The following is a 13,084-nucleotide window of genomic DNA, read 5'->3' as shown; positions in this document are numbered from 1 at the left end:
GTAGAGAAAAGGTATTTAAATAGTTGCCCGTGGTCTGCACCCAATGAATGACTGTTACATTTCAGTTTAATATGTTTATTTTTTTTAACTGCACATTTTCTCAAATTTATGTGAAATATATATATTTTAAAAGGTGCAACTTTACTAGCTTGTCAAGTCACTAGGGTTGTCATTTCCAAAGGCTGCTTTTCCTCTGCAGAAAAAAAACGTACCTATGATTAGGTAAAAGCCTAAAACAACAATACTGTATGCCAAAAAATAAAAATTACAAAGGCACGGCTGTCAATAAAAATGAACAGTTGAGAGGAAAACTGGAACTTTCTTTTCAAAATGAATGGACTCTAAGGTGTTCATTTGTCTTGAGAAAGTTTAAATCATAAATCATGAAACAGTGATGGTTTTATTTTTCACTCAGTTATTTAGAAACAGCAAAAAGAAAATCAATAAAAGCTGCATGTTTTTTTTTTCATTTTTCTAGTTTAACTTAAATGTACACAACATACTTCTGTGTTCTGTGAGACGATATTTTAAAAAAGGTGATTTTTATAATCATATTTAGGGTTCACTAGCATAATTCTTCACAGTGGTCAAGGCAGTCCAATAACTATAAACTAATGAAACTAATCTCAGCAAATTTTCCAAGTAAAAAATGCAGATTATGATTGTAAGGGCTGTATTTTTCTCTTATTGTTGTAAAAGAAGAAACACTTCAGTGACCTCCGATTGCTTCCTAAACTGCTGCTGCTGCATGCCAGCTGCACACTGCTCAGACAGAATGACAAACCTTGGTATTGAATGGTTCCCTCCCTAATGGCTTCGCTCACTTAGGCTTGCGGACTTCCATGCCTCCATAAATTTCTGTTGTTCTCCACCCGTATTGTAAATCTTCATGGTAAGGCCACTAATAGCAAGTTCTAATCAGATCCAGACAGGCCTCTGTGCTGTGGCCCAGTGATATAATCACATTTTTATTTGATAATCAAATAAAGGGTGGAATGGAATACTTGAGGCGTATTGTGGTTTTTCTTTGGCTTTTTTTTCTTCTAAACTGGCAGATTTTCAGCACTAATCTGTCTTTAGTTGGGGGAGAAAACGTTAAGTGTGTTCCCTAATATGACTAATAACTGCTCTCCATTAAGAGAGCATTAATCTGAGCACTGAGCAGAAATGGAGTGACAGGGAGTCATTGAGAAAAAGGCAGAGGAAATGTGTGGGAAGAGTGACATCACCGAGCCACGAGCCTCAGCTTCAACAGGGGGGGATTCCTGCAGAAGAGAGGATGACTTGCAAAGACCCCACTGTGTTTTGGCACCGATTGGCAGAAGTTGCGACGGAGCAGCAGCTTCACTCTGCAGCTCTTTTGGCAACTGGCCACACTTTGTCAAAGCAGCACAGCTTCTTTCAGCACAGGCTTATTTCTCAATTGTAATCTGTTAAAGGGGCAATGTAAAACCAACTTTTGAGTTTTATATCATGTTCTAATATTATATTCTCATAAAAAAAACATGCCCAAAGCCTTGCTTTGACTCATTCATGCATGTTTGAGAAATCCTGCAGCGTTTTTAGGCAGCCATGATGAGGAGCAAAACAACAGGTGGGGACCAGAGACGCCTTTTGGATCCTGAAACGCCCCTGGGTCGTGTCTTTAAGCTGAATTTCCTCATGGCAGAGCACCCCCACGTCCCCACACACCCCGCCCATGACTCCTGCAGGCTCTCAAACAATGGGTGAAACTGAAAGTGAAACTGAAACTGTCTGTTGGTCTTAACACTACTTCTCACTCAGTGAAGCTCTTTTCAGATTAAAAAATACATTTGAGGAAATGCATTTTCAGATGCCAACTAAACTGCATCATAGCCGCAATCCCCCCCGCCCGCATGCGCGCTGAAATGGGCGGGACAGAAGCAGAAGAAGGTTCTTAAAGAGACAGAGGCCAATTTCAAGACATTTAGAAGAGGAAGAGATGAGAAGATAAGTTTATTTTCTATTTAAACATAAAAACAGCATTTTAATTACAACTAAAGGTGACGTATATAATTTATTATGGTATAGTATTTAAACATATGCCTAAGAAACACATAATATTGCCCCTTTAATGTTACCAACTCAGACTTATAGTGGAAAATCAGTGTAGTTTGAATATTTAGATGAGGCACCATCTAGTTTAATGTAGTTTGGAAAACATCTATTGTACAGATACAGTTAAATTTTAAGTCTCATACATATTAGAGAGCAATATTTTTAAAAAGTATTTTTTTTAATTTATATGAAATAAAGTGTAATTACAGTAATGTATCGTAACAAGCAAAAGCACAGAGAGAAACCACTGTTTCTACTATTAGTTTTAATGTGATTGAGATCACACGACCCATTATCTTATGACACATCTGAAGAAAACAAAGTGCATTTTTCAAGAAAGCATGGTGTCATTTTAAAAAGGCAACCTTGTATTCTCGAAATAACAACAGGATCCTCAGTATCATCATTTAGTATCCCTGGCTCTAACCATAACCCTGTACCCTGAAGTTACTTGATGTACCATTTTTCTGCAATAATCATCATAATTTTCATGATTTCTGATAAAATGACTTGTTTATTTGTAAAGTTAATAAATGAACTACAGTAAATGCACGTCAGTACCTTATATTGTGTCATGCATCTCGATCGCTTTTTCGATATTTGGTTAGAAATTGTTTTTATCATCTGAGAAATATCTCTAAACTAAGGGCTATTTTAACTAAATCTGACTTGGAGAGGATCAGTCATGCTTTATCTCTTCTCATTTAGACTTTTGCAACTCTCTTTTTACTTCTTTTAACAAATCTGCAGTCACTCGCTTGCAGTTGGTACAGAATACCGCAGCAAGGCTGTTAACAGGTACTAACAGAAGAGCACACATCACACCAGGTTGATCGTCTCTACATTGGCTACCTGTCAAATGTAGAATTGATTTTAAAATTTTAGTTTGGACTTTTAGAGCTCTTAATGGACAGGCTCCTCAGTATATTACAGAAATGTTGACTCCCTTCTCTTCTGGCCGTAATCTTCGGTCTGCAAGCCAAAATCTTCCAAAGTTTCCTAAAACTAGAACTCGAGGGGACCTGCCCTGTCAGGCTAGAGGTCCTAGATTGTGGACCACCCTGCCCCTGTGTCTCAGTGAGGCTGATTCTGTTGACTTATTTAAGACACTGTTGTTCAGACAAGCTTTCAGCTAAATGTATTAATGTTTTATCAGTCATATTAACATGTTTTATTGTATGTTTTTAGGATTTATTGTAAGGTGTATTTATTTTACCTCTGCTCCCTGTGAAGCACTTTGTGATATGCTATACAAATAAAATTTACTTACTGACAAAATAAGTTGTTTAAAGTCGAGATGACGTCATAAAACTACATTTCTAAGCTTGCCGTCTCTTGGCTATCAAATGTGTCAATGGTGAACTTTAATTAAGCACATTTACTAAATAAAACAGGACTATCCTTTCAGACATGTTTATGATTTGTGCATTCATTCTGACACACGGACTGATAAAATGAGATGAGGTGGAAACTCATCTTGTTATGTGTCAGTGAACAATCTCACATCTGTCTGTCAGAGTAAATCTGAATTCAATCAACAAGATGTTATCGCTTTTACCACTCCATTCCAGGCCACATTTCTCTCCCCACCCCAACCCCCCTCCACCACTCCTTTTCTAATTTATCCCTCTCTGTTTCTTTGGCCAAGGCAGGAGTTATTTTAAAAAAGTAATATGCTCCCTCATCACTTCTGGGCTATTTCAGTCGATATTCACACTACCCCCAAATTGCTTGGACAATTCTGCATATTGTGTTTGAGCCATGAAAGTACTTAAAGACAGATCGCCCAGCACCACTCGCGCCACCAAAGAATGAAAATTGTGGTCATGAGAAAAATAATTTTGGCTGTCGTCTTTCATTCTTCCCCTGCGGTAGTTTCTAATCAGCTCAGATGGAGTCCATCAAACTTTGAACAGTCTTGGCTCAACAGTGGACGGTTTGGTTTTCATTTTTGGAAAAGTGGGGGAGGGGGGGGGGTCGTCTGGAAAAGTAAATTGTTAGAATGTGATGGTGAGGTGTTGCCATCCTGCTGTTTAAGATGTCTGCACTCACAAAGGAAGCTGCTGAAATCCACCCACTAGTCTCATAATTTGGACATGTTTGAATCCTTCCAACTTCAAAAAAAAAAAAAACCTTTTTACTTGCCGAAGTGTCTCAGAAGACTTTACACAACTCATAAAGGCTTACTTCAGCAGGGTTATCAGGAGCAGACACTTACGAGTGAGAACTTGCAGACTTGTACGTAGAGCTGCGTCACCTCCGCCTCTGTTACGGAGACCCCACGTCCCGAGCTGCGTTTGTAACTCTCCAGGTAGGCCATCAGCCAGTCCCTCTGCAGCTCCTGACTCGGATAGAGGCTGTAGTCCACATCAGTCACACCTGGAGCCCAACACATAGTCATGCCTACAGTCAATCTAAGACTTAAGCAGGAAAAAATCTCAGCTTTCAAATTTTAGTAAGTTGTATAAATGTTTGTCTTCAAAATTTCAAGTATAAAACAGAAAATGTGCACAGGAACGCAACACATTTGAGTATTTCTTAGAACTTTTATTTAGCATGCAGTTTGTAAATTCTTATATTTAAGCTTTTATGGAATTCAAATAACATAAAAATATGATTCATATTATAATTATTTACAGAAATCTGCTCATTTATTGGTTAAAAAGCACATTTTAATTTTTAAAAGGAAATAATAAATTGGCTTTATGTTGATTATTCAAAGAGAATAACAAAAGTAATATTATCTGAAACTGAAAATGCATTTTTAAACAAGCTGCATTATTTTTCATTTTAACCTTAAACGTTTTTCTAAATAGAAAATATTTACACTTTTTCCACACTTTTTTTCTACCAGTAATGCCGTTTAATGAAAGGTATGTGTGAAATGAAAGGGGATTTAAACACTATATGGAAATATTTACATAAATAATTCTTCACATTTTTCAGTAAAATCAAGGCTGTTGCTCAATTTTGCACTATGATGCAAATTTTCAGACGTTATTCGTGTGATGGTTCCTACTGTTACATAGAACCCTTAATAAGGGTAATAGAAATAAGCTGCATTAAATGGTGTCTAGACGAAATAAATAACTACTTTTTTTGCCTTTTTTTCAGAAATACATTTTACAGGTCAACCTATGTTTTTACCTTAACCTATGCTCACAAACTCTGCAGTAACTGAAAGAATGAGGTTGCCAATATTGGTGGTAAAATGAGCATCTGGTAAAGTGGCCCTCTGGATGCCTCCTTAGGGAGGTCTTTCAAGCATGTCTAACTGACAGGACACCTCGTGGAGAACCCAGGTCAACCTGGAGAGACAGTGCCTCTCTGCTGACCTGGGAACATAAAATCTTTCTGAAAGAGCTGGAAGAGGTGACTGTAATATGAGATGTCTTGGCCTCTAAGCTCAAGCTGACTGAAACAAGCGAATGATAACCAGGGGCGGAGCTAGACTGTTTTTGCAAGGGGTTGAAGAAATTTATAGTTATTATAGCTTAGTACTGATATTACAAACAACACCAGATTATTAGGGTTTCCTTATTTTATAATACTTTTATAATGTTTGTTATATTATGTGTAGATACATGTCCGAATCATTAAACAACACATATTTTTTAAAGCTGTAATTACATAAGGGTGAAGATTGTTTGTCTGAATGCCTGGGATTCAGCCATAGGCCAGCAGGGGGCGAACTCAGGCATTGAAGATTTCTGGACTGTATTTATAAGGGGGACTTCCTGTTTTTAATTCAGTGTGTGTGGTTTTGAATTGTCAGCCGGTGGCATAATAAACCTCACCCGCTCCAGAATTCTGGGTTGTATGACATTTATTTCCTATCACAGGTCATCTTATTTAACACTTGTGTTTTCATCTGATTTCAGCCAATATTAAACACGTATTTCTTACAGGGTGGCACAGGAGTGGCCAAGGCATTTTAGGGGGTACATACAAATGAAAAAAAAAACCTCTGGATTTGAAAATGCAATATGGCCGCCACAGCTGGTTCTAAATGACTTTAATTCGGTTGTTTTAAGCAGTTTTGACCTGAATTTTTTTTGTGATCATAGCTAAGAATGATCAAAAACACGCTGAATGCTAATCACAACTTATTATTCAGCTATTTTAGACATACAAAATTGAAGATTAATGTAAAAAAATATTCAAGATGGCCACCACAGTTAACTTTAAAATGTTTTAAATCAGTCGTTTTAAGACTTATTGAGATGAAATCTGTTGAGTAGCTATGAATAATCACATGCTGATTGCAAATACTAATCCCAAATTAAACTAAATGCTATTGCTAATGCTAACTTTACAAGGAACTGTAATTTAGTCTTTTTTTAGCATGCACAGCTGAAAACATGTATAGTGTAGTATCAGAGAACAATCGTTAACTAAACCTAAATGTAAACACAAAATCTGCAATCCTCACCCTTTTGTTAATTATTTGGGGGTGGCACCCGGGTGGCCAGTCAGGTACCAGAGGTGGCACTTGCCACCCCAGCCACCCCTCTAGCTCTGCCCCTGTTGATAATGGATATGATACTTTCCACCCCCTTCATCTTCATCTTCCACACTGATCCTCATGACCCACTGTCGTTCATTAGATGTTTCCCTGCTTCAACACGCCTGACTGAAATGAATGAGGGATTGGCAGGCTTTTGCTAAACTTGATGATGTTCAGAGCAGGTAATGCAATTATTTGAATCAGGCATGCCAAAGCAGGAAAACAACTAAAACAACTCTCTGGAAGTAAAGGAGGGAGTAAATGGAGCAACTCACTAAAGGTTTAAAGCTCAAGGGAAGCAAAATATTTACAGGAAACAAGAAAATAAAGTCAAATAGCCTTTTAAAAAAAATGTAACAGTTACCATGACCTGCATGCCTGAGAATTTTCACTAATAAATTGAAGTGTGTTCCACAAGACATTTCCTGCTTGTAAAACATCTGCTTTCTAAACAGCAATTTAGATTCATGGTAAATAAACGCAGAAACATAAAATGGTGTAAAAGAAATATCTCAGTGAGAATATACAGTGTGTGCAACATGTTTTCCTCAAGCAATCTCCTGACTGGACATCTTAAACATCTAGAGACAAATGAATCTTTTCTTCATCACAACAAAGACCTACCAGCAAATTCATTGAAGTGGTTGCCGATATCAAATGCCTGGTAGTTGTAATCTGCATATTCATAGTCAATAAATTTCACCGTTCCTGCAGGAGAAGCAAAGGGATGACAGCAGCAGTTACCAGGACAACACAATGAGCACACATCTGTGGTATGGATGCACAACGGACAACCTTCACCCCGTTAACTGAAAGCACACAACACTGAGGAGGTCAAAACAACAAGGAGTCTCTTTATAATGCGTCCTTCGGGGTAACTTTGCAAAGTGAGTGTGAATGAGAAACTTGTCATAATAAAGCTTCTGATCATAAAATTTTAAAAAAGGAAGTAATTCTGTTGGCTTTGTTTTTCTCGAACCGATGAAAGGAAACGCAACGGTTCACAGCTGAAAAGAAGCTGGTTTTCCTCACCCTCTTTGTGGTTGTAAATGATGTTTTTTGTGAGGAGATCGTTGTGGCAGAGGACAACCGGGGAGTCGATCTGCGAGAGGTGCTTCTTCAACGACTCCATTTCCACCGATAAAGTCTCGTAGCTGGGCACCCCCTGTAGAGCTGCAGGCCTGGAAGAAGTGCAGGCAGGAATCTCACTTTCAGTTTTCCGTTGCTCAAATGTTTTCAGTGTTTTCATTGAAATTAAAGTGTTGGGAGATGTAACCGTGAAAGGCCAACATTCGCAGCCTATATTCAGCCCTCAGGATCTATTTAAGATCAAAGGCCACACTGATAATTATCAACTTACTGCATATGGTGGGAACATTTTTTTCTTTACAAAAAGCATCCATATATAGTTTGAATCATTGAAGGAAGGAAATTTGTAACCAAGAAAGAAAATGTTTTTTTAGGTGTAACAATTTGTATAAATTAGGGGTGTCTTCATCCCAGTTTTTATTGCATTACAAATACAAGTACTTCAATTTGAGTACTCGCCAGTACCAAGTTCTTACTGAGTTATAACCTAAATATTATAAAATGACTTTAATTTTTTTTTAAATTTAGAACAAAGTGGCTCTCCTTATTATAGGCCTACAGCCCCTCTGACAGGATCCAATCAAATACACAGCATGATATACTGCTGGAGCATTTTAAAATAAGATTCTCTTTCAACTTATGTGAATTTCATAAATATTGGAATTGCAAAACTGATAAACTTTTCACTTGACGTAAACTGTGACACATTAAATGGAGTATTGAAACCAGTATCAATACCGGTATTCGTATTGGTTCTGAGTATCAGGGCATTTTGTAGCAGTACAAGTACTTGTAAAAATGCTGGTATAAGGACTGGGACACCACTAGTTTGAATTTTGACTGGAACATTTATTTTTTATCAAATAAAGAAAACGTGCTTTTCGCAGTTGCAACAATATGTATGCATACAGCAATTCTGGGGCCACTGGGGGCCAATTTGTCAATTCCCTCTTTTATTAAAAACAATGTCTAATTATATTATCCTACTCAAATATTTTGAACTATAAAAGACCCAACAAAATATTTTTTATTAATAAAATCCTACAAAGTGTTTGTTTCAATTAATTTGACTTAAACTTGAAAGGCAACACAGAACTGAATACTACCTCTCAATGAGAAAATACTAACTATTTAAATGTTTAGTACTCACACGTAGCTCCTCAGCTGGGTGAGTACTAATGTGTTGTTCATGCATAGATATTAAACATATTTATGGCCCATTTGCTTTTCCATAACCAGATTACTTTTATAAACAGCTAACTGAAAACTAACTCACAGTTCTTTAAACGTTGGTTGTCATCTGAAGAAGCAATTCTTGCTTTGCTTTGGTGTAAAGTGCTTGAGGTTGCATCTTTGTTTCCTCTTTTTCTATTTTGGCAGCAAAATACAATTAAAGACAAAACTGTATACAATGTTATAACTAATGTTTTTTTCTCTAATAGCATAGACAGTCAGGGATGTCTCTTCTGTTAAAGATTGGCATGAACATGTACACATACATGCAAACTCTGTTCATTTTGACATCATCTAATGGTAAACAATTGATTCAGTTTTAATGTTAGTTCTATCAAACAATGACACATTATCAGATTTAGGTTTATTCTGAATATTTTCTGTAGCTTTTTAGGTGTAAAAAATCATTGTAAATATTTATGAAACAAAATAGTTTAAAAATTAGGAATAGAATGTAAAACGTTTTGGGTTTTAAAACCTGATTACAAAACGCATATGATTTTTCTTTTTGTACTCTCAAACAAAAACAATACAAGACAAAAAAATATTTATATATATTTAAAAAGTGACGTTTTTGTGGCTTTCGTGACATTTTTTGTTTAAAATATTAAAGGCACTTTTTTGTATTTGACAACAACAGCTTCAGGTTTGTTTTTGAGCAACGAAGGGAGCAGAAGCGCAAATGCCGAACTTTATCATGCACTCTTTACAGGAAGGAAGTGTTTGTAAACTGGTGCGCCACAGTAAGAGGTTCCAGGTCTTGTTTTCACTCTGTTGATTACTCAATCTATCAAAGACAGAACTGAAGTCCTTGGACGTCGGTGCAAAATGCACCTGGAAGAAAAGCTGCGCAAGCATCCATCTTCTAATTAATTTTTGTGTTTCCTTTTCGGTCCCCGCCGTCGGCCCTGACAAGAGGCTTCTTTAAACAGGATTCTTTAAACACTACCTATTTATTCTGAAGGGGAACAAACACAAGCTCCGGTGTTATACACAGCAGAGGACATGATTTAGAGGGGCCTGTGAGGAACGCACAAAAAAAAAAAAAAAAAAAGAAAAGCAAAAGAAGAGGAGCCTTGTTTACAGTCAGGACACTGAGGCTCTGCTTTTTTTATACAACACCACCTACACATTCTCAACAAAAAGTTCATTATCATTTCCCTCCATTTAGTTAGTTTTGAGCCATCCATCTTGATCCATCTCTCCTGAGCTGAGGAGAGATGGATCAAGGGCAGGTCGAGTGACTAAAAAAAGGAGATCTAAATTATAACTTGAATAAAAATGATAATAAATTCTTCTTGCACGTTGCCTAAGTTTTGACCTCTCTAATGAACTTAATACAATACCTTTAAAGATGCTTAAAAGAGACACTTTCCTCTCAAACTGACAATAATTTTTTTTCCCCATCCACACTTTTATAGTATGGACTCAAAAAGGAGTGTTTAATCACACACTTGTCTATAAAATCTTTGTTATTGAAAACCAAACCCCTCTGACATTTACAAGTCATCCATATCCTCTTCAGTCTGAATTGAAGTAGACATCTGAATGGTGAATCACCCTGATTCCTTTTCAACTCCTCTGTTTCTTTAACCTAACTGAGTTTATCGTAGGAGCCCACGAATACTCGGAGTGAAAAGCCAAAACGAAAGACTTTGCTTTGACTTTAAATGGAAACCTGTCGTCTTGCCATCAGATCTTTTCCTCTTTTTTTTCCTCTTCTCACTCTTTTGGTCCTTTTCATGAAAACGAGCGCGTTTCGAGTACGTTCGCCTCCTGCTCCCACTGTCAAGTCTCTGTAAAGTAATTAGTGGAATTTCCTCCTCTGGCGCTTCATTATCAATGTGCCTTATTTACATATGATTTCAAACACCAGCCGTGCACTGCAGATTTTCTTTAATTTATTTTATTATTTATTTCTTTTTCTTTTTTTCCCCCAGCCTTATGTGACATGTGGGGATGCAAATGGGAGACGCAGCAGGGGTTTTTTGGGAGGTTGCACTCATGCCTTCCATCGCTTTTCGTTCTTTTCTCCCCCTGTCTCTGACTCGTGTCTCTGCCTCCGTCTCTTGCAGCTGCTCCAGCTTCCTTTGCCCCCCCTCCCCCCATCCTTCCTCCCCTTGCGCCCCCCCTCCAAGTCTGTTTCTCCATCTCTCTCCCTCAGCGGGTGGCTTGAGAGCTGAAGACCTCCTCTGCAGGTGCAGCCTCTTCCTGCTCTCTCCCTGCCTTTCTTCTGCCGTTTCCTCTGAAGACCACATTCACATCGGCTCTCGAATACAGTCTCAAGTACAAAAGTTTCTCTGATGCATATTTAAAACCCTGTTTTTTTTTTTTCCACCATTTGACATTTCGACCTGTGTGCCGTGTCACACACACAGTTGCACATTCAAGAGACAAGTGGTTACGCACATAAATGCACGCTGCAGTTTTAAACTCAAGTTATCCTCTAAATAACATGTCATTTCTTGAATTCAAAACTTCATGTTTAGCTATATTAAACTTTACATTTTTCTACTTAGAATGTAGCACTCTTATGACTTATATCCTATTTATTGATCATTTCCGAGACATTTTAATCACTCCAAGCGTCTTTGTGAGTAAATGTCTCACAACATAGCACCATCTGTTGGGCCTCTGAATGTGGTGCAGTTGACTCTGTTTCAGGTTTTAAACTCTGCAATGACTTTAAAAAGTTCCACCTAAAGCCTTAAATGGAAAAGTATTAAAATTATTAATAATTGCTCACTCCATTTGCTTAAAGACAAAGATGCAGACCCTTCCAATTTCAGTTAGCGTGGACCCCCCTTCACTGCAAACACAAATAGTGTTTTACTGATAAGGAGCTCAGCAGAAAGCTCATTTCCAAGTGTCTGTTTCGTTGTAGTGTCTGAACCCCACCCCCCACCCATACCCCCACGATTCCCCACTCACCCTGTGACCCCTGTCGGTGATAATGCACTGTCACACGGCTCCCCCAATTCACCACCCCCCACACCCCCCCACACACAGCCTTTATCACTGTCAGCTCACTAGGAAGCTGTTGTAAAAAACTGGATTTTCCTAAAAAGCAACAAATGTGCAGAAATGTGAGTAAGTCAGAGGCATGGCTGTCGTCTGGTTTCTGTTAAGAGAAGTCAACATGACAGTTTACCGGAACAGACGACTGAAACTATTTTTACACATCTGAATTTTTTTTATAACTGAAATGTTATAAACCCTTAATAATATTAGTAACTGCTTTGGGGGAGGGGTACACTGTGGGGCAGGAGCTTAGTTCAAATAGGTGGTGCTTTGTACCAGCAAGTGTTTAGTCAGCTCCACAGGAGATTTAAAGATTTCTCAAACATGCATGAATGAGTCAAAGCAGCACTCTGGGTGTGTATTTGATGAGGAAATGACATTATTACATGACATAAAGCTAAAAAAATGTAGACTTTGCATAATACCCCCCCCCCCACCTCCATAACTTCAGAAGCAATGAATTTAGTTAAATAAACTCAGCATGTATCCTCAGTTTGAATTAACACCAGTGTAAAACCTCTAAGGACATATTCACTTTGTAAACACATGATTTTTTTTTCTGCTTGGTTTTGTAGTTTGTGATTTTGTACTTTCTTCAGAACTACGTTGGTCACACTTGTGAGTTTTCCTCAGTGATCTCTTTCAGATCTTTAAACCTGTCTGTGAAAGGGTTCTGGTTGATGGCTCTCCTAAAATACAGTCCCTGTTTCTTTTCTTTCTCAGCCATCCTACCAGGATAGTTCACCAGTGGCCTTCCTGAACTGATTTTGTCATGCTTGGTCTGTTTTCAGCCCCATCCCATTCACCTGGTTTCTGATGGACATAATGGGACACCAAGAACTGATCCTTAAGTTACTGTTACTGTCAAAGTGTTTTTGGTTTTGCATTGGTTTTTGCAAGATTTTATTTGTCGGTTTAGTCTTTTCACTTTGCTCAGAGCTGATCATGTTAGTGTAAGCCATGGCTTACATCAGTGATTGTTGAGCTTAATACTTCTTACATCTGTTTCTCATCGTCAGTCTACTTTTTTCTTTCTGTAATCACCTTTGCCAGTAAGAGCACTGTATTTCCCACTAATCGTCAGATCATCTTGTTCATGTCTTACTGCCTGATTATGTTTAGATGTTACAATTTTTTATGTCCTTTATATTATAT

At 37.7% G+C, this 13,084-nt stretch overlaps 1 protein-coding gene across 1 annotated transcript in view; it reads right to left on the bottom strand.

Moving 5' to 3' along the window:
* LOC106530885 (ethanolamine kinase 1) overlaps positions 1 to 13,084 on the bottom strand; it is a 41,036-nt gene that overhangs the window by 9,644 nt on the left and 18,308 nt on the right. Inside the window, exons 4-6 of the mRNA XM_014026602.1 lie at positions 7,619 to 7,767; positions 7,211 to 7,294; positions 4,298 to 4,458 (exon numbers count right to left, since the gene is read on the bottom strand). Coding sequence (XP_013882056.1) covers positions 4,298 to 4,458; positions 7,211 to 7,294; positions 7,619 to 7,767 — 394 coding nt within the window. The remainder of the gene's footprint in view (positions 1 to 4,297; positions 4,459 to 7,210; positions 7,295 to 7,618; positions 7,768 to 13,084) is intronic.

This window comes from Austrofundulus limnaeus, unplaced genomic scaffold, assembly GCF_001266775.1.
Source record: "Austrofundulus limnaeus strain Quisiro unplaced genomic scaffold, Austrofundulus_limnaeus-1.0 Scaffold571, whole genome shotgun sequence".
Classification (NCBI taxonomy): Eukaryota; Metazoa; Chordata; class Actinopteri; order Cyprinodontiformes; family Rivulidae; genus Austrofundulus; species Austrofundulus limnaeus.
This window is presented reverse-complemented; position numbering and strand designations above follow the sequence as displayed.